The sequence below is a fragment of the Lipomyces japonicus genome (genome assembly GCF_038497905.1).
Source record: "Lipomyces japonicus strain CBS 7319 unplaced genomic scaffold V1514scaffold_26, whole genome shotgun sequence".
Classification (NCBI taxonomy): Eukaryota; Fungi; Ascomycota; class Lipomycetes; order Lipomycetales; family Lipomycetaceae; genus Lipomyces; species Lipomyces japonicus.
Window position 1 is genome coordinate 178239 of NW_027117838.1, and position 20326 is coordinate 198564.

Genomic DNA, 20326 nt, shown 5'->3' on the forward strand with positions numbered 1-20326 from the left:
GAACAAATGTAAACAAAACAGCCTCATGTCAAATGCATTTCAATCCTTCCAGAACGCAAGTGCAGCATACGCTCAGACAAAATTATCGGTTTAGTGTACGGATACTGCATTAGAAGGTTAACCCTTATTTTACTGTGGACTGATAACGTATTACGATTCAAGAATCGATGCAGACTTAAATTTCCATTTTACAAGAGAAAAGCAGGTTGATATTTTTTCATTTTTGCATTCAGCTAAACTAGTCACAATAAAAGTTGAGATCTATCAACAGGATCTACATGTTGAATTTATCTTTATGTGGCCTAAGGAGGAGAATTTCTTAAAAGGTTAATAATAGGCAATGATGAAATTGGTGTTTTGTTTTAGGCGATACAGCAATTTCGGATCTTGAGACAATTTGAAACCGTTTTGCATGCGGTTCCTTTTTTTTTTTTAAATTTTTTTGAATAAAAATAAATAACTTTATTAAATTAACTCTTATTCTAATTAGGCTTTTTTCTATTCTTCTAAATTCATGTGAACAATATTAATCCATAACGCAGTTGGATCTAAGTATTGTTGTTGTATATCCATTTACCTCATCTCAAACTTACACATGATTTAAAAAAAGATGATTTTCCCAAATCATTCACTTGTGACAACTTATTGCTATTTGCAGGCTTAGACCTGTGGGTTTATCATACAAAGATTGGTATACATATTATCTTTTGTTGTACTTTTAAATGTTGCTGACATGATTCATTTAGAATAAGTAATGGCTACCGCCATTAATGAACATCACTCTGATTCCGAAAGTGACAAAAATGGCACGTTGCTCACGGAAAAGAAAACTAGTTCTCTGACGGTTGATATTACGCCGAATGAAATCCATGATGAACATTTTGTTGCTTCTGATGCCGATATTGAGAAAGTTATTGATAAAGTGTTAGAAATATCTGAGAATGACGCGCTTGATATTTTGGTACAGGCATTGGAACATCATGCAGATGATCAAAATTTCCCCAATGTTACTCGTGAAAAGATTCGTCTTTTAGTTCAGGGTCGTGAAAAGTATGGCAAGGACGAAGAAACGTACGTTTTTGATTTAAAAACTGAGGCTTGCATTATTCGTTATTTTTCTCCTTATCCCGAAGTAAGATCAATTACAAATCCATACGAAAAGGATGAAGAATACTTGGAAACGTTTCGCGTGTACGTGATTGCGACTGTTTGGACAATCATATCGGCGGGAATGTTTCAGTTTTTCGCAGCACGCCAGCCATCAATTAGTTTAACCGTTACCGTTTTACAACTTTTTATTTACCCTTCTGGAAAGTTGTTGGAATATGTGCTACCTGGTTGGCAGTTTGAGTTCAGAAACATAAAGTATTCGATTAATCCAGGACCTTGGACGTTTAAAGAACAGATGCTTGCCTCAATCATGGTGAACGTTGCCGGAGGTCCCGTGTATGCTGCTGCGTATAATATTATTACGCAGAAATCGCCTCAGTTCTTTGGACAAACTTGGGCTACTGTTGGTTATCAGTTTTTGTTAGTTTTGTCCACACAGTTTTTAGGTTTTGGATTTGCCGGTGTGCTTCGAAGGTGGGCTGTTTATCCAATTAAAGCAGTTTGGCCGACTGTGTTGCCTCCTATTGCTATTTCACGGGCCTTAACTTCGCCGGAGCAGAGGGAGAATATTCATGGTTGGACCATGTCGAGATATAAATTTTTCTTTGTTGTTTCGACTTTATCGTTTCTTTATTTTTGGTTTCCAAATTACATATTTCAATCTTTATCTTATTTTAACTGGATAACTTGGATTGCGCCCCAGAATTTTAACCTTGCAACCATCACAGGTTCGCTTACGGGCCTTGGGCTTAATCCAATCACCACATTTGATTGGAACTATGCCCAACTGATTAAGCCATTGGTTATTCCTTTCTATTCTTTTATTAACCAATACGTCGGTCATTTTATTTCATTCATCATCATTGTTGCCATGTATTATTCAAACTATAAATGGACTTCTTATCTTCCAGTTAATTCCAGCATTTTATTTGACAATACGGGCGATACATACAATATCTATCAAATTCTGGGTCCAGATGGGTTAGTAAACAATGCAAGATATCAAGCATATTCCCCTCCATACTATTCGGCATCTGTGTTGCTGTTGTATGGTGCGGCGTTTGCAGCATATCCGTTTACGTTTATTTGGACTTTTTTATATGAAGGACGTCAGATTTTAGACGGTCTTAAGGACTTTATTTCTGACCTTCGAGTTTGGAAGTCTCGACCAAAATTGACTGACAGGTTTGACGATCCATTTTCGAAAGCCATTAGCAAGTATAAAGAAGTTCCAGATTATTGGTTTTTGATTTTACTTGTTATTTCTTTTGTATTGGGCGTGGTTTGTATCGAGGTTTATCCTACAAATACGCCGGTCTGGGCGCTTGTCGTGGTTATTCTTCTTAATTTTATTTTTCTTATTCCTTTAACATACGTTCTTGCAACCACCGGGTTTTCCTTTGGGATGAGTATTTTAAGCGAACTCATTGCGGGATATGCGTTCCCCGGTAATTCTACTGCATTAATGATTATCAAGGCGTTCGGCTACAACATTGATGGCCAGGCTTCGACTTATATAAGTTGCCAGAAGATGGCACACTACACTGGTATTTCTCCTAGATCAATATTTAGGGGACAATTAGCTATGACATTGGTTCAATCGATCGTCGTGATTGGGGTTGCGAACTGGCAGTTGGGTAATATTGAAAATTTCTGTGCTTACGACAATGCGCAAAGGTTTACATGTCCACAGGCTCGCATAAGTTTCTCGGCTGCAATTGTGTGGGGTATAATTGGCCCTAAACGAATTTTCAATAATGTGTATCCAATTTTGAGATGGTGTTTCCTCATCGGCGCGTTGCTTCCGCTTCCAATTTTTGTGGCTTCAAAATATTTTAAACCACTTCGACTGGTAAACCCTGTGCTTATTATCGTGGGAATGAGCAATTGGGCACCTTATAATTTGTCTTATACTACTCCAGCTTTATATCTTAGCGTGTTTTTCATGTATTGGGTCCGACGAAGATTCGTGTCGTGGTGGGAAAAGTATAATTACGTTCTATCTGGTGCCATGGACGCAGGTGTTGCATTTTCGGCGGTTATTATCTTTTTCGCAGTTCAATACCATGATAAGCCTATTAATTGGTGGGGGAATTTGGTATTCCAATCCGGAACCGATGCCGGCCTCGGTCAGTCATCTCGGCTACCAATTCCAGAGAAAGGATATTTCGGCTTGGAACCGGGCTCATTTTAATAATTCACAACTAAAGAATAAATCCATCATATTGTTGATCTTCGAAGTAGTACTTTAATAGCTTTTATCCATATCCTATAATATAATTTATCTTATAGTTAGTGTAAACAGGTGCCATAGAAAAACATTGTTAGGGCATGTAAAGACTTGTGTTACAAAAGGAAAGCTTCCATGTATATATGTCTGGCGGTCATCCAAATTATAAGCAGACCAATTAAACTGTACGCGCTGCGAATGCTAGCAATATTAAATCGCCTGTGCCAATGATATTGTGCACCAAAAATCATTATTAGATTAGATATTAAATAATAAAAGACCCCGTCAATCATTCATATACCTCATAGTTACCAGTCGAGTGCATATTACATCATGAAACAAATTATAAATGTGTATGTATCAAGATATGAGAAAAAGAAGTTTTGAGCAAGAACAGCGCGTAAAAACTTAGTTACCCTGCTGAAGTCTCGATATACATAATTCAGTCACAATATGCGGATTACCCATTTCATCTTGATTCTAATAGATAGTTGTTGTACAGTCATAATTCTCCAGAGACAAACTGAGTTAGGTTTATTTATGAGATGCCTGAATCTATAGTGAACAATTCATCAGTCAATGAAGTTAATGGTTTAAATAAACGCAAAAAATCAAAAAATCAGATAAAGCGCGAGCGTGCGAAAGAGAAGAAACTACGATCGAGAGAGTCTTCTGTTGCAACTGACACCGAAACTTCTGCCTCTGAGTCTTATTTGGTAAGGCATTTGAAGATATTTTTTTTAAAAATCTAACGTATGCTTTTTTCAATCATTATTTCATAGACATATGACGATATTCAACCGAAGACCGAAAATGAAGAGGATGAAAAGTTAGACATTGAATTTGAATTAAATACATCCACATATGCGTCTTACAAGTTAATATTTGATAAATTTAATATAAGCACTGTATGTTTAATTTTAGGAAAAGATTTTTGAATTGCAAGTTTTAACAATGTGTAGGAGCATGGGGAGTTGGCAGCAGCAGATGTTGACAAAGGAGCGATTTACTACTCGGATGAAGAGGACAATATACAAGATGAAGAAGAGGAAGCACAAACTTTGGAACAGTTATCAAAAAAAAAATTAAAGAAGCTGAACAAAATTCCCATTGCAGAATTAAAGGCACTGACACCCAGACCAGAGATCATTGATTGGTTCGATGCCGACGCAAGTGATCCTTTTTTACTTATTCAAATCAAAGGCAGCAAAAATGTGGTTCCTGTGCCTACACATTGGAGCGCCAAGAGGGATTATTTAGCTTCAAAGAGGGGAATTGAAAAGCCTCCGTTTGAACTGCCTGATTTTATAAAACAAACGGGAATTATGGACATGCGCGACAACACTAAGGAAGATGAATCGACAATGAAGCAGAGGATGCGAGAAAGAGTTCAACCAAAAATGGGACGATTGGATATTGATTATCAGAAATTACATGATGCTTTTTTTAGGTTCCAAACAAAACCAAAAATGACAGGATTCGGCGAAATTTACTACGAAGGCAAGGAATTCGAGACAGATATTCAAGACAGACGACCCGGTGTTTTATCTGACGAGCTAAAAGTAGCGTTAAGCATTCCACCTGGTGCACCACCTCCATGGCTATTAAATATGCAACGTTTTGGTCCACCACCTAGTTATCCTGGATTAAAAATTCCTGGATTGAATGCACCTATACCTCCTGGAGCTCAATGGGGGTTTCACCCGGGTGGATATGGCAAACCACCTACTGACGAAAACAATCGACCTCTTTATGGAGACGTTTTTGGAGTCTTGGAACAACATGGCGGTGAAGAAAACCGAATAGAAAATATTGATCACACGCTCTGGGGCGAGCTTCAAGAAGTCGAAGAAGAGGAAGAAGAGGAAGAAGAAGAAGAAGAAGAAAACGACAACGACGAAGAAAAAGCCGATAGTCATGATCCGATGGAAGGCCTTGAAGAGTTTAAAGGAGTTGACAGAGATGATCGACCGGTCATAGAATCAGGTATTGCAACTCCAGCATCTGTGAGAGGTGGATATGCAACCCCAGATTTTGTGGAGCTCCGAAAGCTACGTGTGCTATAAATTATATACTTCTTGATGGTTGTAGTTTAAAATGGCTTTAATGAAGATATATTTAAAGTGCTTGGAGAATAAATAGATTCCATTGATTTTATAGTCTAGTCAGATTATAAATTGTTGCTTTATCTATACGGTTGACATGTTACTATTTCATAATCGAACAAATTACAACAAATTAACCTCCACAATGTTTGCATCACATTGAATTAGTTGTGAAATTAAAAAAAACAGCATAGTTCTTACCTTAAATCAATGTCGTTCCCGGGGTGACTTTCCCCTGCTTTTTTTGCAGTCAAAACCCCAAACCTTAACCTTTATCTTATAGTCGTATATTTCTATTTCCAAGTTTACACCGAAAGAAACTACTGTCTTCGTGTCTGATGAGTGTGATTTTTACAGGCCTTTTAAGTCTGGTTCATTACTTTGACAATCATTCAATTTTGCATAATGAATGCTACCGGATCCCTGACTAGCCCTGGAAAATTCTCTCGACGCGCATGTGATCAGTGCAAATTGCGCAAGAAAAAGGTAATGCACCAATAATTTCACGATATGTTGCTGCCGTAGTTGAATGGAGCTTATATGGGAAGGAGAATATATAGTGCAATCTTTCTCGTCCATGTGCAAGATGCGTTTCTATGGGATTTGAGTGCACATTTTTTAAACCTCAGAAAAAGCGTGGCCCACCCGGAACGTAAGTCTTTCCGAATTGATCTTAGTTCTGGCAACCATAGTTAATTTCTATTTGATTTTTAAGTCGCGTGTTGCAAATCAGAGAGCAACAAGTTAAGGACACCTGTCACGATGAGCTGGCTTCTGAAATGCCTCCTCAGTCAAATGAAGCAAACAATGATTTTGACCCGTCACCATCTGCTTCGCTTTCTAATCCGGAAATAGGAGCACAGGGTGAAATATCGCCATTTGAACATAACCACATTAATCAATTTAATCAAGGTTCCATAGGCACAGAGTATGTTGCTTCAATGGCTGCAACTACTATAAATAGTGGCCCAACCGCTTGGGGTGACGTTCATGACCTCGAGTACTGGCTGCCAGATAGTTTTGACACACCTGCTCCTCTTTTAGGTTTTTCTGGAAATAACATATATGTTAAGCCTGCACTTCCTCCAATTGTAGATGACCAACTGACAGGAGACTTTGTTAGCACGCAAGCCGAGAATTCTTTAAGTGGTCATTTACCGAATACGTCATTAATACAAGATGATCGTCAGCTAAGCAATGATATCTGGCCATCATATATTAACGATCTTAGTCTTATTCCATGGATCGATGTTTATTTTGATCGGTTGCATCCAACATTACCAGTTCTTAATAAGTCTAATATATTTACAAGAATATTAATGCGTGAACATCGGCGAAATTCTCAATTTGGCGCTTTATTGTTATCTGTATGCGCATTTGCTCTGACACAGCCGATTGACATAAGTGAGCGGCCAACGGCTTCTTCGCGGGCAGATCAAGCTCGAACTATGATGAATGAGGCAACCAAGATGCGCAGCTCATCTGATTTTGGCGAGAGTCCAACGTTAGAAGCTGTGTTGACCAGTTTTTTTCTTTTTGGTTGTCTGTTTGGAAGCAATCAGCATAATGCGGCTTACCTTCGGCTACGTGAGGCGGTTGATTTGGCCTTGACATTGGGAATTAACGACCCAGATTCGTACGTGAATCTCTCAAATGAAGAGTGGGGACAATGGATACGGACATATTTAATCTTATCCGTTACAGAGAGGTATTTTTTTTTTTTTTTTTTTGATTGGTTTTACTTGGTTAGGACACAGATGTTAATCTAGAGATGCAGAGCTTATGCGCTTCAGCGCTGTCATTCGATTAGCTTTATCGGCAACTCATCATTTACTATGGACCGAATCGAAGACTTGACTCAGAGAGTTACTTGTAGTCTTGTGTCAGGGATTATTGTTCACGACGAAAAGGACGCGGTGGCGATGATAGGATTGACTCTGCTAATGGAAATTTTTGATTCTATCGATGAAGAAATTATGGGTTGTTGGAATGCTCGCTGTGGTGCCCTTGATTTACGATGCGAAATATTTAGTGAATCAAAAGCTCTTGCTATACATCAGAGTTTTGCTCGAGTCAGTGATTCCAGCCGATACAGAAGCAACGAATGGTTTGACCTTGATTTTTCTACTATTAATTCATTTTCTAAAGAGCCAATTAAGCTTTTGAGAAGCTTTCTTTCTGAAACCCAAGCGGCCGATGTGCTAGTGACGCAAAAATGGATGCAAAATCGACTGTGGCATTTATGTCTCACTCATAACTTTTTACAAGTGGATTCAAAACATCCCGAACTTTGCTTCAACTATGCTTTTTACCTTGCAGAGACGACATTGGAACTATGTAGATCACTACGAATCAGTGCTATGGAAGCACATGGAATTGGCATTGTAAGCTAGCAAGTCGTTAATATTGCATTGAGACTACGTTTTACTAACCTATTGAAGATCGAGAAATTGTATGATATTGCAGTTAGTGCTCTAACGACGCCGTATAGAACGGATGACATATCATCTGACAGTCCATCAATAGAAACTCTAGCAAAGAAATACTTAAATTTATTACAAGTACTTCGTGGAGGAATTCACCCTTATATGGAGAAGTATAAAAAATGCCTATCTTCATTGTCTATTTCGGAAAATGATTCTTGACGAATGAGTTTCTGAATGATATCCTTTAGATTTTGTTTTTTGTCAGCGTTATCGATTCATTCGACTTTCTTTTTTTCAGGGCATGAATAGATTTTATTCCTTTTTTTCATTTTAACAACAAGGAATCATGACGCTCCGTATCCATACGGAATATGACACGGGCTGTTGTTTAATTTTAGACAGCTGTTTATACTTTCACTGTTTACTTCAATGAAAAAAGGACGGTTGGATAACACGCGCTCACGTCGCGCATACAAAATACTTAGACGAACATGTTAGTACTAGAGTTTGATTATTTTGATCGAGAGGTTGCATGAGTTTTTAAATTTTGCTATATACGACTGAAATTATATGCTACTTATGTTGTATGTCGTCGCAAACGTGGCTGAGATGATTTTTTTTAAGACACAGAACTTAATTGTTGTACATCATGATAGTCGACAAGATCTTCGAATATAGAGAAAATCAAAGGAAATAGAAGCAAATAATTACAGCTTACGATTATGTAACAATAAAGGTGGTTTTATTTTTTATTTAAATGAAAATTAAATTCCATGTATGCAGTAAAAATCTGTACTGGAAAGCTGGACAGAAGCTTATTATACTGATCAGGTTACACGCTTGAGCATTAGTAAATGTACTCAAAAAACAACTGTTTTCAAATGTCCAATTTACCGGCGGCACCGAGCACGGCAATACTGTATGCGCTGGATGCGGTCCACGAAAACGCAAGTCGCTGCTGAGCGAAAGCTGAACGGGAGAAATTGAAGCTGGAATTAAAGTAAATTAAATGAATTGACCGACCCTGGGGAATCGCCCGGCCGCTTTTTACAATTATGTAAAGGCCCCGGCGCCCGAAAAGTCCAGCTAATCAGCGCGCGAGTACGATTGCGCCCTTTCGGCTTCGACATTCGCGCAATCGCGTCACCATGATCGTGAGGTTGTCTATTACTGTGTAAATGCGCGGTTTATTTAGTCCGCGAGGTATTTGCATTGCTTATACATGCATGCTACTAGAATAATGTACTTTACAAAATTTGATTTTCTGGTCTGAGATAAGTTCTTATAACTTTATGTAAACAATATAGTGTGTGTGACAAGATGTTTATACTGCTCAATTGAGTATATTCCAAATGCTAATATTATGGTAGACAATTTTGTAAATAAAATAAAAAAGCCTTATAACAATTTTTCTGGATCAAGCACAGAAGCCTCTTTAGCATCAGTCGTAGTTTCATACTTTCGCCATCTCCACATGGGAATTTTGGCATCGTACATCTCGTCAATCTCAGCAAAAGTACGCTTTCGGGTTTCCGGCATGAAAAAATATGCTGCTACCAGAATAACAGCCATGCAACCCGCAAAAACAAGATATGTCTTGGCACCAAGATTTGCCGCATCAGCACTGGTCAACTGTGGAACTGCAAATGTGGTAATGACAGCGGTTGTTTGTGCACATGCGATTGTATAAGCCATTGTATGATTACGCAATTTGGGCGTGGCAATCTCGGCTGGCATCAATGCAGACAATGAATAGAAACATGCACCCCAAAAAAAGTTAAAGATAAATCCCAATGCTGCTATTGCCAAAGCAGCGTGCTTATTGTCTGTATAAAATGCAAGAACTCCGGCGCTGATATTGATGATCAGAAGCAAAAACATACCCACAAAAGCAGTCGGGCGTCGACCACCGCGATCGATAACAAATGGTGCCACAATAGTGCCCGCCAAAGTACAGCAAGAGGCTATCACAGTGAATACGAACGCATTACCAATATTGAGTTCAGTAAGAAAGACGGTAGTATAGGTCGTTGAAAGAATCACACCCGACACTTGATTTAAGGAATAGAATGAACCAGCAGTAATAGTGCGCTTAAGGTTTTGACGATCGAAGATTTCCCAGAATCGGACATTGCCAGTGAGATTACGCTCATTGTCTTCACAAAGCTTCATCACTTGCAGTTCATGATCAACTTGTGCATCACTGTAACCTCGAAGTTTCCGTAAATTTTTACGAGCCTCTTCCAGTCTTCCTTTGCTCACCAACCATTGAGGACTTTCGGGAATACCAACAGTGAGTAAAATCAATATGACGGGCAAGCCGCATTGGACGGCAAAAGGGATTTTATATTGAATAGTGCCTTCCATCGTATGAGTAGCATTGACAATAATGGTCGAAATCACACCGGATAAAAGAGACAAAATATTAATAGAAGTGACGCTTCTACCTCTCATTGATGGCGGAACCACCTCAGACATGTACAACGGGGCAGTAGCATTAGCGAACCCGATAATCACCGAGCACCAGAAACGTCCGATGACAAACGTCGCCAAATTAGTGGCAAATAGCTGAAGAAAGCTACCACCAATAGAAAAAATATAGGCACCGATTAGAGGCCATTTTCGCCCAAAGTGATGGTTAAGTGGTGAAGCAGCCAGACCACCAAAAATTGACCCAACAAGAGGCACTGAAAACACCAAGTTTTGGTTGCGGGCAGTTAAAACTAATTTCCCAGTCGTTGGGTCGCGACCTTGAAATTTCTCAACCTACAAGTTTTGGACAATAGGTTAGTCTAAGCCCAAGCTCAAACTAAAAAAGTAGAAAAAAAATACCAAGATGAACTTACGAATCCGGTTAAAGCTGCCACAGGTGAAATCACCTTGTCATCATATCCAAACAAAAAGGATGCAGATCCAAATGCAACGCATGCAAAAATGAGAAGAGAATTAAGCGCACTTTTTTTTGCTTCATCGTCACTGGTTTCCAAATGTAACTTTTCATTTGTAACGTCTTGGATATGCGCCGCCTCGCCTTTACTCACGGTTTTATCTAAATCCGTGACCGGCATTTATATATTTCTTCACTCTTTCTGCTTTCTACTTATAAATTAGTGCCGAAAGAATAAGTATTCCCCACATCAGGGAGCTGCATGTTTATTTATAAAGGCGAAAAAAGAAACCCGAACAATGTGGGGTATGTCGCAAAATTGGCGGCGAAAATATAAGGTTCACGGTAATAGTTATTCCGACAATTCTCCGCCGGCACGACGCCGTCTTCTCTGCGGCTTAACATGTAGGTAAAGAATCGCCAAACAGAACCAAATATGCTGAAGGTAAAACTGTTAATTTTAAAATTTTGTTTATTTTCTATATCTTATTATTCTTTTTTTTGCTGCTGATTGAAGAGCATCGCAACACAGAGAAATGTCTACTATATCATCTACGTCGCCGGCAACACCAGCATCAGCACCTGATCATTTTGTGAATCAGTCATATTTTTATCGTTGGCGACCGTCATTCCATCTAATTGCTCCGCATGGATGGCTCAACGATCCATGCGGTCCTGGGTATGACCCAAAGACTGGTTTATATCATGTTGCTTTTCAGTGGAATCCCAACGGACCTGACTGGGGTGATATTGCCTGGGGTCATTCAACTTCGGTAGATCTGGTGTCGTGGACTACGTCGAACGTTCCCTGCCTGATGCCTTCTGCGTCGTACGACTGCAAAGGTGTCTTCACTGGATGTCTCCGGCCTACTGGTGTGGACGGCAAACAAGATGGCACCCTCACTTACGTGTACACATCTGTCAGCAGGCTTCCCATCCACTACACAATTCCTTATACGCCAGGATGTGAATCTCTCAGCATCGCCACCTCCCATGATGAAGGTCGCACATGGATTCGGGAGCATTATAATCCGATTCTACCTGGTCCGCCCGAAGAACTTAAAGTAACCGGCTGGAGAGATCCCTTTATTACATCCTGGCCACTTGCACCTGCCAATATTCGTCAAGATAATATTCTTTATGGCTTTCTTTCTGGGGGAATCGTGGCCAAGACACCAACAGTCTTTGTGTATGCCGTTAATCGTGATAATCTTGCCGATTGGAAATATATGGGGCCTTTATTAAACGTTGGGTTGAACTTCCGCCCTTCTCGGTGGTCTGGTGATTTTGGTGTAAACTGGGAAGTTGCCAACGTTGCTACTTTGACTGATGATGAAGGTACATCAAGAACCTTTGTCATTATTGGAACCGAAGGATGTCTACCAATGGTGGACACAGCAAGCAACAGCAAGGATAAAAATAACAATGCAATTGCCCGACATAAGCGAATTCAACGGTCGCAGTTATGGATAGGTCTCAAACCTAAGACAACCGGAACTGATTCATCAAGTGCGCTTAGCGATTATGGATTTGGTGGAATTTTTGATGGCGGCCTATTCTATGCTGCAAACTCCTTTTGGGACCCTCTTTCGAAGTCAAGAGTTGTGGTAGGCTGGATCACAGAAGAAGATCTTCCTGATGATTTACGACACCATCAGGGTTGGAGTGGCCTGATCTCGTTACCAAGAGTTCTTAAACTGATCACAATTCATGGTGTTAAGAGGGCACGGTCGACTACTGATTTGAAAAAAATCACTTCATACGAGATTACAGCCGATTTAAACAACACGGCTACCTATACAATTCGTACACTTGGCATCGTTCCACATTCAAACCTGCGTAAACTTCGAGATAAAGCGCATGAAACAAAGTTGACAAATGTTTTATTGACCACATTAAATGAAGATACAGCAATAATTTCTAAGAGTAAAGCTTTTATTCCTCTAAGTACTTCGAGATGTGAGGTCGATGCTAAGATTGCTGTTGGCAAAGACTCAGGTCGTGTTGGAATCATTATTTACCACAGTTTAGGTAAATTTTTTTTATTTTTTTTTGCGCTTAAGCCTTCTACTTAAGTAGTTTCAATTTTTGTTTGAAGACTAATTTTTTTTTCTTTCTAGATCTTGACATTAAGACTCTTCTTTACTTTGATCCCGTGAGTGAGACTTTTATCATTGAAAGACCACAAATTCCCGAATCTACTTCAATTAATCACGGTGTTGAGAGTGTTCCTCACACTTTATTTACTCAAGTGAGCGCTGGGAATAAAGATGGAGATTACAGTCAGACTGAATTGGAAGCTGAGGAAGCTTTGCATATCCGAGCATTCTATGACACTAGCGTGCTTGAAGTTTTCGTCAATAGTCGCTCAGTTTTGTCAACACGAATTTACCTTTCAGGTACATCCCATAACAGACTATACGGGATCTACCTCTTTGCGGAAGGGTTAAAAAATGTGACTACATTCTCCAGTGAGAGCAGTAGGTTGCTTTCAGGTAGTGTTTGGGATGGATTGGCAGCATAAGGATTGATAGTAAGCTTGTCATCTGTTTAAAAATATAAGTGTGGAATGGCAAACCTTGACACACCAGCACTGTTTACATTCAGAAATCGCGTCCATGGCTTGATGATGATGATGATGATGATGATGATTTTTATAGACAATAAAGTACAAAATAGTAAATAAAAAATATGCAATATAACACATGATGCACAATGACTCATAATATGTATTAACCTGACAGTGTAATCAAGGTTGCCGTTTGATTTAGTTAGCGGGGTCTGTGGGTAAGGGCGAAATTTTGTAGTAAAAACAAAAATCTGGGGTCTTTTCAGCAGCCACGTTTCGTTTTCTTATTACAGCGGTCGGGGTCATGTCCCCGGCAGCTGGCTGTCCCGGGCCAGAGCTTCAGCAGAGCATCTCATTCTGTAGTAGTTATTTCCAACATTTTCATTTTCCACTTAGAGTTTTTTACTTTGCTGAATCTTTTTAATTTTTTTAATTTTTTTAATTTTTTTAATTTTTATTTTATTATTTTATTATTTTACTACAATTTTTTCTAGTTTTTTTACGCACATGGTTATATACAATAATTTTATTTATCCATCCACCACATTTTTTTTCTGTTTTTTTTTTTGAATTTTCATTTTCCACTTAGTGCATTAACTACCATAAAAAAATAAAAAAAATTTCTGCGAATTAAAAAATAGACAATTTTTTTTTAAAATTATTTTTGAATTTCCATTTTCCACTTTTTAAGAAATTTTTTTTTTTAAATTATTTTAAATTTTTATTTTTAATGTAACGTTAATTAATTGGTCTACTGAAAACTAAAAATTCATTGCAAAAATAATTACATTAAAGGCACGAAAACCTCAATTAAACCTGGCGGGCAGTTCAGCAGAGCTTCAGCAGAACTTTTCATACTGTAGTTAGTTGCACAAACTGCAAATCTCATGATTATGTAATAATAGTCGACTTTTTTTCAAAATTATTTTCAACATTTTTATTTTCCACTTAGAGTTTTTTACTTGCTAAATTTTTTTTTTAATATTTTTTCTATTTTTTTTATATAATTAATGAGTTATTTATCACGACAATATTTCTTTTAAAATTATTTTTGAATTTTTTTTTTTTCAAATTATCTTAAATTTTTATTTTTAATTTAATATAACTTTTATTTTTCCTCATTTTTTTGTTGACTCAGCTACATTAGATTTTGTGTAATGAAATATCTAATAATTTAATGATGGAAGAACATAAAGTTTTAAATTTTTTAATTTCATTCATTTTGCGTAACTTTAATCATTAATCTTTAGCCTTTTTTTTTGCCCTATGTTCCTATATTGTTATAATAGACTTTAATTGTTTGAAAAAGTTTAAAAATGTGCAAGGATTAAACTGGCACAAAGGATTATCATCGCGCAACAATGTGTTACCCTTTCACCAAAAAGACTGTAGAGTTAGAGAAGGATGTCGAGACTAATAAATACAAATGTCCTAACTGTCACCTACCAATTGGAAAAGTTGTTTGAAGTGTTTCACGTCATATGGTTAAAGGTTGCACCAGGAAGCCAAATGGTAATGACATTGGTGTAGCAGAGCAGTCTGAGGAAATAGTTCACGATTTTATTTTTGAAGGTTTGTTCAAAATTACTTGTCCAAATATTAAGTTAAATTTCAATAGAAACCACTGTATTAGCTCAAGATGCCTCCGAGATTGAAGATACTGTCACCGTACCAAATGATAATATTTATTCATCTTCGCAAATAAACCGCGTGTGAGAGCACGGCTTGAACAAAGACTCTTATCCAAACTTTGAAATTTATTAACACTAAATAACTAATAACTAACCATTATGGAAACATCTTTGAGAATAATAAATAAGGCTAGTGTCACTTCTTACTAGTTCGGTCCTTTGGTGGTTACCGTACTAGAATGTGGGAAATGGCTCTATCATTATATCATTACTCTCCGGTATGTTTCCATCCAAAAAACTCTAACAAACAACTCAATACAATAAAATAATTCATTTTCATCATTCATCCGAATATCAGCGGCCGCGAGCTTACGCGTTCATCAGTGTCGCAATCTCCGATATGTGTTTGTGCGGTTGGCGCGCGGTGTCAGGCCGTTCATGACAGTTCAAGAAGCCGGGCTGCGGATTGGATCGCGACAAACACGCCGCGCACGTTCAATGCCAGCACTTTATCGATCGCGGTCGGATCGTGCGAGTGTAACGGTGCGCTCCAGATAGCGCCGGCGTTGGCAATCACAATGTCGAGCCTGCCGTTCGTGACTCGGTCAATGTGGTCAATCACGCGCTTGATGTCGTCTGGGTTGGAAAAATCGGCCGCGATCGGGATCGCCTTGCCATGACCACTGACACCGGTTGATGACGAGTTGAGCTCATTGGCTGCCTTGACGCATGCGTCTGCCTTACGGGATGAAACAAATACCCGGGAAGCACCGTTTCGAAGTAATGCCCTGGCGGCGTAAAATCCCAATCCACGACTATCTTGGAAAAATTTGTTTGTCTGTGTTGCTCTTCATGACGAAAGGGCGTGCAATAATAGATAGAGAGTTCAACCTACCACCGGTTAGTAATGCAACTTTTCCATTAACGTTAAACTCCATTATTGGTTTTTTTTTTAATTTAATGGAGTTTTCTCGTAAGTACATTGTCGCTATAGAAAAGGCGTATATATATAAAATGCAGGGAAGAAACCGTGATGCCTCTGAGGTGCAAAGCCCCTGAACAAACATAAGCTACAATTTATATTACCCATCATGTACGAGCAGAAATTTTCAAAAAACAAAAAATTGATAAGTTGTACTGAAAAAAAAAGGTTGTTTACCTTGTTTTCATTTACTATGTAATACCAAGATAACCTTTTTATTATTTCCGTTCACCTTTTTATTTATAAAATACGTCAAAATCCAAACTTGAAATCCAATCTTTTTGATCCCTCATCTTTTGTAGTGTGTCGGTATTCGTTTTGTTGCGCAGGTGTCAATGCATTCCATTTGGCAGCCTTTTGCTTATTACGTAACACATAATACAACTTCGCCAGCGCATAAACCACAATATTCATGGCAGCGATGCCAACAAGAACCTGATTACCTCTGCGATACAGAGGCTTGTCATCAGCCCTGTAAATATTGGCTGAAATGATGACACTAAGTTGACAAAACATGTTATACACAGCTGATGACAACGTCCGGGTTCTCACGGAATTCGAATTACGAGATGTCCAAGCAATTTGAATGGGCTGACACATGGGATATGATAACAGAACCGTCAAAACCCCGTACTTAGACCACTTGGAAACATCGGCACTGAATGCTCTAATTGGAATCAAACATACCAAAAGCCAAAGTTGTGAAAACATGCCCAAATAAGCTCGAATGTTATCCCATCTCTGACTAACGTATGAAATTATAAGAAGAGTGAAGAGGGACATGCACTGCTCAGGGAGCACCATTAAAATAGACTGAAACGTTGTGAATCCGAGACTTCTGAGAGTAAGCGTCATGTATGTATCAATGGTACCCACTGGGACCCACCATACCAATCCAATCAAATAGATTGGCCAAATGTCATAATCCATTAATGATTTGCCAATTTGGCTCCAATTCAATGCTTCCCTGTTGTGCATGTCACCTTTTGATGGATCGTCACGTAAAACACGATTCACCATGATTATCTCTTCCCGAGGCGTAAACCAACCTTTCTTTCCTCTAAACCATGATGCAGTCTTAGTTGGAGCGGGAGGCATTAAAAGAGCGGACCATAATCCAATGAATGCTGTAATCGCGCCCTCGATGAGAAACAGCCATCTCCATCCCTCGTTTCCATGAACACCACGCATGTGAAGAATTCCAAATCCCATGAAAGCAGCTGAAATTTGTGCTAACGTTAAAGCAGCGTAGAAATAAGCAAGACGAACTGGGAGTTCAAGTGTTGTATAGAAGTATGACAAGTATAAGCACGCATCTGCAGTAAATCCACCTTCAAACGCACCAAGAAGTGCACGGGTAGCGTAAAACGATCCTGAAGAGTTCATCGCATATTGGGCCATGGCAGCTGCAGACCAACAAACCATTTGAATGGGAATCCATTTATCTGGACCAAGCTTTTTTGAAACAAGTTGTGAAGGCACTTCTGTAGTCAAAAATAGAACTCTGTAAATCGTATTTCCGTTATTGAAAACATCAGTCGAAAACCCAAGATCAGTAAGCATATTGTCTGCCACCGCTTGTGAAATGTTCCCACGATCAAGTTGAAGGGACATGTACATAATAGCAACCCATAGCATGATTCTCAGATCAATCTTTCGCACGACGTTCTGTATACAATCATTAGCAAGACATAGTTCAAGACCCGATTAAACATTTGATAATGGTCTTACCATTTCCTCCCTCCACGTCCATCTGGCTAACGGATCAAATCTATGAATATTTTCATATTCAGGAATCGGCTGGTAAGCCTGAGCCTTGCCAGGGTCGTCAAAGACTGATGGCTGTGTGGCAATAGAATCTAAATCAACACCGGCAGGACCCTTAAAATTCCAAAAATAATATTTTTTGGGACCATGAGCTGCTAACGGCGGCCAATCTTTGGGAATGTTTAACTTTTCGGGATCATCGTAAGTCTGATCATTATCTACTTCAAAATCTGACTTTGAAATAGTCTTTTCAGACAGCTGAGTGCCTTCTTTGGTTTCAATGATATCCGACATTGGGTAGAAATTATCGCCAAGGGAACAACCATGCCAAGATTGATGATTCACTGAGGTATAAATAGAAAAAAAATGTTGAAATCATAAATGCATCAAGAGCCTGATATTACCAAGTTTGTATTAATTCAACGCAATACAGCATGACTATTGCAAAATTTGCAACTTCTTGGTACAAGGTATAGTTTGCGGAACAAAAATTTTGCTTTAAGAAAGGGTATATACCACATGCTGGTGTTGACTATGGGTATTTAAAATAACCTTTTAAACTAAGGACACTAAAATTTAAATGATGCATCCAAATTGTGGTGCTAGCACAACAAGGTTAAAAAAATCCATTCCGCCAAACCTATAGAAGTTAGTAGTCATGTTTGACTGAAATTATTCTATTGAAGCAGATGAGGCAATTTACTTTGCTTTTACTTTCAGCATGCAAATCGGCGTTTATATCAGTAGAACTGTGTTCCTTTGCTGTCGGCTTCCAACTTGTCCGGCGGGGTTTCGGGCTACGGTACAACCCGACCCAGCATATTGTACCCTGAAAATACTACAACAAAAACGGTATAATTAGAATAATTTGAAAACAGAAAAAAATAAATAAAATAAATAGTAAATAGTCGTGAAGTAGCTAATTAAATATATATAAGTGTACATAAAATCAAAAAAAAAAAAAAAAAAATTGGAATCCTACATAATCATCACACGCAAAGTGCACAATACGAGACGTGACCGCCCCCCTGGCCGAAAATGTTATTTTAGTCATTATATTGTAATTTAATGTCTCAAGCGCGAGTCCTGTTTTACAAATTGTCTGCATCAAAGTTCAATTTTCGCAGTCGCAGTATAAGTATAAGTACTAAGCGGAATGATACAATTAGCCGCAGCTATGATTGTATGTACTAGTATACTCATCTAACATGGGTACTAGGAATCAGTAAAAATAAATCAAAAAATATTAACAAAGGAATAAAACTTTACTTTGATAAGAAGAAGCGAATTAATTACTACACATTAGCTACTTTTACAGATCTGATACATTAATATTGTTGAACTGTCTTTGTAATACGTAAAAACATAAATACATGATGTTCATATATTAGCATACAGTACATAACATTACAGGTGTCTGTCTGTTTGAATTACCGTAATGTAATGTACAGTAAAGTAATTGCTTTGCATCAAAAATGTAAGGTACAACAACAATGAATTGCACCGCATTTAACATTCAACCGTGAGCCGTAAAAACTTTCCTGCAATAGCAGATTTTAAGGTCGGAAGATTGTTGCCAGCAAATATGTGTGGCGAAAGAAAACCTTTTGTCAACCATCACATTCTGCCGAGTCCGACTCAAAGCTGACCCTTTCTTGTCGACTTCTATTCTTAAACCTGTTTCAAAGACTCAAAACCTGTTCCTGTGGAATGTTAAACTGATATTGCGTTATATTACGGAACTGCAGGACAGACACTATGTGGACTGTGGAATGCTAACGGCAATGGTTCAGTAAGCCATACTAAACAGTGTAATCAAGGTTACCGTCTAATTTAGTTACGGGTCACTCGGGGTAAGGGCGTAATTTTGTAAAAAATAAAATTGGGGCACTTTCAAAAGTTGTTTTATTTCTGCGTTGGATCTAGGGGCACTCAAGTGCCCCTACACTATTAGAGCATTGGAGCATTAGAGCATTAGAGTCAGAGTATTGCATTCCATCCATCTGATGATTATGTACTTGATTACACATAAGTAAAATTTTTTTCATTTTCAAAATTTTTTAGTTTCATTTTCCACTTTGGTTTTTTTACTTTGCTGAAATTTTTTTTAATTTCTAATTGCAATTTTTTGTATTTTTTTTTATGTAATTACTGAGTTAAATTATATACCACAATTTTTTTTTGAAATAATTTTTGAATTTTCATTTTCCACTTTTAAGAATTTTTTTTATCAGTAAAATTTTTTTTTTTTTCAAAATTCTTTTTGACATATTCATTTTCCACGTCCAGATTTTTTTCTACAATTTTGTTTTTCAACAGTATTTTATCTTTTTGATGTACATGATTAATGAGCATACAATTTTTTTGAACTAATTCTACAATATCCATCAACCACTAAAAGTATTTTTTTTTCAAATTATTTTTAAATTTCATTTTCAACTTTTAATATAATCTTTTTTTATTCTGGATTAGTTAGATATGAAGTTAAATTTACATTGTATCGGGGGTCGGGGGTCGGGGGTCGGGGGTCGGGGGTCGGGGGTCGGGGGTCGGGGGTCGGGGTCGGGGTCGGGGGTCGGGGTCGGGGTCGGGGTCGGGGTCGGGGTCGGGGTCGGGGTC

General features: G+C 38.2%; 9 protein-coding genes across 9 annotated transcripts; 5 read left to right on the forward strand and 4 right to left on the reverse strand.

Moving 5' to 3' along the window:
• Positions 1-518: 518 nt before the first annotated feature.
• Positions 519-3701, forward strand: V1514DRAFT_103260 (OPT oligopeptide transporter protein-domain-containing protein). Its single transcript, XM_066924366.1, has 2 exons — positions 519-691; positions 747-3701. The coding sequence occupies exon 2, from the start codon at positions 755-757 to the stop codon at positions 3302-3304; it is 2550 nt and encodes an 849-aa protein (XP_066782701.1). The 5' UTR covers positions 519-691; positions 747-754; the 3' UTR covers positions 3305-3701.
• A 111-nt stretch (positions 3702-3812) lies between these two features.
• On the forward strand, positions 3813-5693 carry V1514DRAFT_353013 (uncharacterized protein). Its single transcript, XM_066929522.1, has 3 exons — positions 3813-4056; positions 4123-4248; positions 4303-5693. The coding sequence occupies exons 1-3, from the start codon at positions 3886-3888 to the stop codon at positions 5404-5406; spliced, it is 1401 nt and encodes a 466-aa protein (XP_066782702.1). The 5' UTR covers positions 3813-3885; the 3' UTR covers positions 5407-5693.
• V1514DRAFT_333067 (uncharacterized protein) lies at positions 5487-6102 on the reverse strand. The gene is made up of 2 exons (XM_066927972.1): positions 5647-6102; positions 5487-5529 (listed from the first exon to the last, which is right to left on the reverse strand). Exon 1 carries the CDS (start codon positions 6022-6024, stop codon positions 5797-5799), a length of 228 nt encoding a protein of 75 aa, XP_066782703.1. The 5' UTR covers positions 6025-6102; the 3' UTR covers positions 5487-5529; positions 5647-5796.
• On the forward strand, positions 6042-8090 carry V1514DRAFT_320776 (putative C6 transcription factor; the record flags this gene model as incomplete). The annotated part of the gene is made up of 4 exons (XM_066926019.1): positions 6042-6097; positions 6161-7153; positions 7223-7829; positions 7887-8090. 4 exons carry the CDS (start codon positions 6042-6044, stop codon positions 8088-8090), a joined length of 1860 nt encoding a protein of 619 aa, XP_066782704.1.
• Positions 8091-9269: 1179 nt separating this feature from the next.
• On the reverse strand, positions 9270-10939 carry V1514DRAFT_320777 (putative MFS alpha-glucoside transporter; the record flags this gene model as incomplete). Its single annotated transcript, XM_066926020.1, has 2 exons — positions 9270-10637; positions 10718-10939. The coding sequence occupies 2 exons, from the start codon at positions 10937-10939 to the stop codon at positions 9270-9272; spliced, it is 1590 nt and encodes a 529-aa protein (XP_066782705.1).
• A 263-nt stretch (positions 10940-11202) lies between these two features.
• Positions 11203-13431, forward strand: V1514DRAFT_333076 (glycosyl hydrolase). The gene is made up of 2 exons (XM_066927973.1): positions 11203-12789; positions 12879-13431. The coding sequence occupies exons 1-2, from the start codon at positions 11295-11297 to the stop codon at positions 13280-13282; spliced, it is 1899 nt and encodes a 632-aa protein (XP_066782706.1). The 5' UTR covers positions 11203-11294; the 3' UTR covers positions 13283-13431.
• Positions 13432-14808: 1377 nt separating this feature from the next.
• Positions 14809-15043, forward strand: V1514DRAFT_320779 (uncharacterized protein; the record flags this gene model as incomplete). Its single annotated transcript, XM_066926021.1, has 2 exons — positions 14809-14899; positions 14946-15043. The coding sequence occupies 2 exons, from the start codon at positions 14809-14811 to the stop codon at positions 15041-15043; spliced, it is 189 nt and encodes a 62-aa protein (XP_066782707.1).
• Positions 15044-15394: 351 nt separating this feature from the next.
• On the reverse strand, positions 15395-15896 carry V1514DRAFT_343472 (oxidoreductase; the record flags this gene model as incomplete). The annotated part of the gene is made up of 2 exons (XM_066929140.1): positions 15395-15777; positions 15854-15896. The coding sequence occupies 2 exons, from the start codon at positions 15894-15896 to the stop codon at positions 15395-15397; spliced, it is 426 nt and encodes a 141-aa protein (XP_066782708.1).
• Positions 15897-16132: 236 nt separating this feature from the next.
• On the reverse strand, positions 16133-18429 carry V1514DRAFT_333083 (major facilitator superfamily domain-containing protein). Its single transcript, XM_066927974.1, has 2 exons — positions 17672-18429; positions 16133-17608 (listed from the first exon to the last, which is right to left on the reverse strand). Exons 1-2 carry the CDS (start codon positions 17999-18001, stop codon positions 16193-16195), a joined length of 1746 nt encoding a protein of 581 aa, XP_066782709.1. The 5' UTR covers positions 18002-18429; the 3' UTR covers positions 16133-16192.
• Positions 18430-20326: the final 1897 nt, after the last annotated feature.

Bases quoted from the DNA above. Each gene is read 5' to 3' on its own strand.
- V1514DRAFT_333083 (XM_066927974.1), bottom strand. From the start codon at position 18,001: ATGTCGGATATCATTGAAACCAAAGAAGGCACTCAGCTGTCTGAAAAG. The intron at 17,609-17,671 runs GTAAGACCATTA...GATTGTATACAG, and splicing joins GGACGTGGAGGGAGGAAATG to AACGTCGTGCGAAAGATTGA.
- V1514DRAFT_353013 (XM_066929522.1), top strand. From the start codon at position 3,886: ATGCCTGAATCTATAGTGAACAATTCATCAGTCAATGAAGTTAATGGT. The intron at 4,057-4,122 runs GTAAGGCATTTG...ATTATTTCATAG, and splicing joins CTGCCTCTGAGTCTTATTTG to ACATATGACGATATTCAACC. The intron at 4,249-4,302 runs GTATGTTTAATT...AACAATGTGTAG, and splicing joins ATAAATTTAATATAAGCACT to GAGCATGGGGAGTTGGCAGC.
- V1514DRAFT_333076 (XM_066927973.1), top strand. From the start codon at position 11,295: ATGTCTACTATATCATCTACGTCGCCGGCAACACCAGCATCAGCACCT. The intron at 12,790-12,878 runs GTAAATTTTTTT...TTTTCTTTCTAG, and splicing joins CATTATTTACCACAGTTTAG to ATCTTGACATTAAGACTCTT.
- V1514DRAFT_333067 (XM_066927972.1), bottom strand. From the start codon at position 6,024: ATGGACGAGAAAGATTGCACTATATATTCTCCTTCCCATATAAGCTCC.
- V1514DRAFT_103260 (XM_066924366.1), top strand. From the start codon at position 755: ATGGCTACCGCCATTAATGAACATCACTCTGATTCCGAAAGTGACAAA.